This window comes from Montipora capricornis, chromosome 9 (genome assembly GCF_036669925.1).
Source record: "Montipora capricornis isolate CH-2021 chromosome 9, ASM3666992v2, whole genome shotgun sequence".
Classification (NCBI taxonomy): Eukaryota; Metazoa; Cnidaria; class Anthozoa; order Scleractinia; family Acroporidae; genus Montipora; species Montipora capricornis.
In genome coordinates this window covers 17,938,238-17,940,737 of record NC_090891.1, presented here as the reverse complement: position 1 = coordinate 17,940,737, position 2,500 = coordinate 17,938,238, and the positions used below count along the sequence as shown (strand labels likewise).

The window sequence follows — 2,500 nt, the reverse complement described above, 5'->3', positions numbered from 1 at the left end:
GAAATCCCCATCGAGACACCGTGGGTGCTTACCATTTAGCCAAATAATCCGGATGGAATGATCGTTGCATAAAGGTAAGCGATTTTCCGAATTTAATGACCAACCGGATGAGAATGGCGCTTACCATTTAATACACAGCATTCCATCCCGCATATTTTACTCGATCTTGTGAGAAAGGACCTGGAAACGGAAGGACTCTCACAAATGGTAAGAGCATTTCGCGAATTCCGTTCCGAACGGAAAAAGAGGACTACCTCTGAAGGTTGTCCACAATTTTCGAAAAGATTTTCCGGAAAATTGCCTTTCCATTTGACCTCAAACCGAAATTTCCGGATTTTTTGGCTAAATGGTAAGCACCCCGTGTCTCGATGGAGATTTCTGAATCACACTAATTTTCAACAAGATATCAGGGCCTCTTCCAAAAAGCTGAGATGGTTTTCTCAATGAATCTAACAGCAAAAAAACCGTCAAAATCATCCACAACACCTTTTGCTTGCCGTATCCCTTAGAAAAGCTCATGACCATTATTTCATTATTGTTGTTGATCTTTCTCGGTTTCCACAACCTGAGTCAATTTCTCCGCCTCGTGAGTATTCAAGGTTATAGCTGGCTTCCAGGACAAGAAGGAAAGTTGGACTGGCAAGATGCACAGCCCATGAAGAAGGCCGAACGAGACGATGCCCACAAACATCCGAAAGAAAATACGATAGATCTCCGAAGTGGCAAAAAGCAGCACGAACATTCCTAGAAAAGTGCTGAAACCTGTGTGAATAAAAACAAAACAATTTGCTGAAGAGACACATTGAATCATCAAAAGTTTTGATGACGTCAGCTATGCGTTTGTCCTCTAAGAGATCAATGGTGAGAACCAATCACAATGCGTCCATTCTTGAGCTTATAATTATACAATTAAGTCTTTGATTGTACTGTGGATAATCAACTTACCTCCCATCAAAACACTGGCGCCGAGTGTGCTTACCGCGTCCACGACTCGCTTGTTAGCGCTTTCTTCTTTCGACATCACAAACGCATGCGCGATATGCGCACTGTAGTCCACGGCAAAGCCGATAGCCACGACAAGGGTAATCATTGAAACACCGTTCAGTGTAACATCCCAGATGTACATCAGCCCGAAAAGCTCTAGCACAAGGGCTACAAAGTTTGCTACGACAAGGATAGTCACAAAGCAATCAACTAAAAATACGGAGGTGACAATAAGCACTGCTAGAGTGGCAATTAAAAGGTTCCTTGTGGTCTCTTGTGCAATGATAGCATACTGTTCGAAGAAGATGAACACTCGGGTGATTGGAGTTGCATTTAGAGGTGATTTGTTCGCCAGGTCTTCGCGAATTGTTAACATGGCGTTTTTCTGAAATGTAGAAGTTGGATTATTTTTCATGAAGACCACGATACGAGAAGCAATCACACGACTTCCATTGGCGGATAGCTTGACGTCTTGCTTAAAACCCGAGAACTGTGGAATGTCGAGAAACAGTCTTAATGCCGGCATAAAGTGAGGCCCAGTAATGCTCATATTACGTGCTGTAGAGAATTTCGTGAAAGCCTCCAGCCATGATGAAGAATTCTTGCGATAATGTTTGTTCTCTTTAACAATGACCAAGAGCTTTCTAATCTCCTCTTGGATGTTGCTGTCCTCGTATTCAACATCACCTTGCAGGACTATACTAACTGGAATGGCCTGTTCGTAATACTTCTCTCGAACATTAAGAAACTTCATGAGGGGAGAATCGTCCTTAGCCAACATTCTCCTGTCAAAACTAAGAAACGAAAAAGCGCTTGTAAGAATAACTTGGCGCAGATACCCTAAGACAAAATCAAAATAGTCATTTCGCCACAAAAAAGTTTCGCTACCCGTCAATACGCCATCAAGTATTCATGGTTCTTCACAGCTAACAGTCGCTTAAAGTATTGCAGTGGCAAACTCCAACACGCACTTGAATGAGCATGAAACGCTCCAAAAAAATGTTATTTTAATTGTCCCAAAGTGCAATGCAGGATTCAAAAGAACTATTTTCAAACGAGAATTTTTGCAAACACTCTCAGGCAGTTTGGAACACCTTTTTGGTCCAAAATTAACGGGAAGCTTAGATCAGCACCTACAATCAGCAACTTTAAAAAAGGCATCAGACGGACAGACCTAACGACTGTCTCCTTTGCAAGAGTTAGCATCAGTTCGTCTCGCTTCTTACTCCTTTATGATCCAGGGAGGTTATCTAGATGTTGTAACGCTGTCACTCGACCCTTACCGTATATAACTCCTGGTTGATAAGTTAAAGTGAAGGAATTCTTGCTCTAACAAAATAGTGTTTTAGAGAGTTGTCCTTCCGATAAGCAACCATTTGGGGATTTTGTAATATTTGCGAGCATGGCGATGATCTCGTTGTCATCAAAGTTGGCCATTGAGTTCTCATAAGAACTCATAAGAACTGCTTTGTTATAGCATATAGCATATAGCAGGTTATCTATTAGGTAGTTATTT

The 2,500-nt window shown here is 41.7% G+C and overlaps 1 protein-coding gene across 1 annotated transcript in view; it reads right to left on the bottom strand.

Annotated features, from left to right (window-relative positions):
* LOC138016283 (patched domain-containing protein 3-like) overlaps positions 1 to 2,500 on the bottom strand; it is a 20,423-nt gene that overhangs the window by 606 nt on the left and 17,317 nt on the right. The window contains exons 4-5 of the mRNA XM_068863453.1: positions 946 to 1,778; positions 1 to 762 (exon numbers count right to left, since the gene is read on the bottom strand). The exon at positions 1 to 762 is cut by the window's left edge and continues 606 nt beyond it. Coding sequence (XP_068719554.1) covers positions 533 to 762; positions 946 to 1,778 — 1,063 coding nt within the window. The 3' untranslated portion in view covers positions 1 to 532. The remainder of the gene's footprint in view (positions 763 to 945; positions 1,779 to 2,500) is intronic.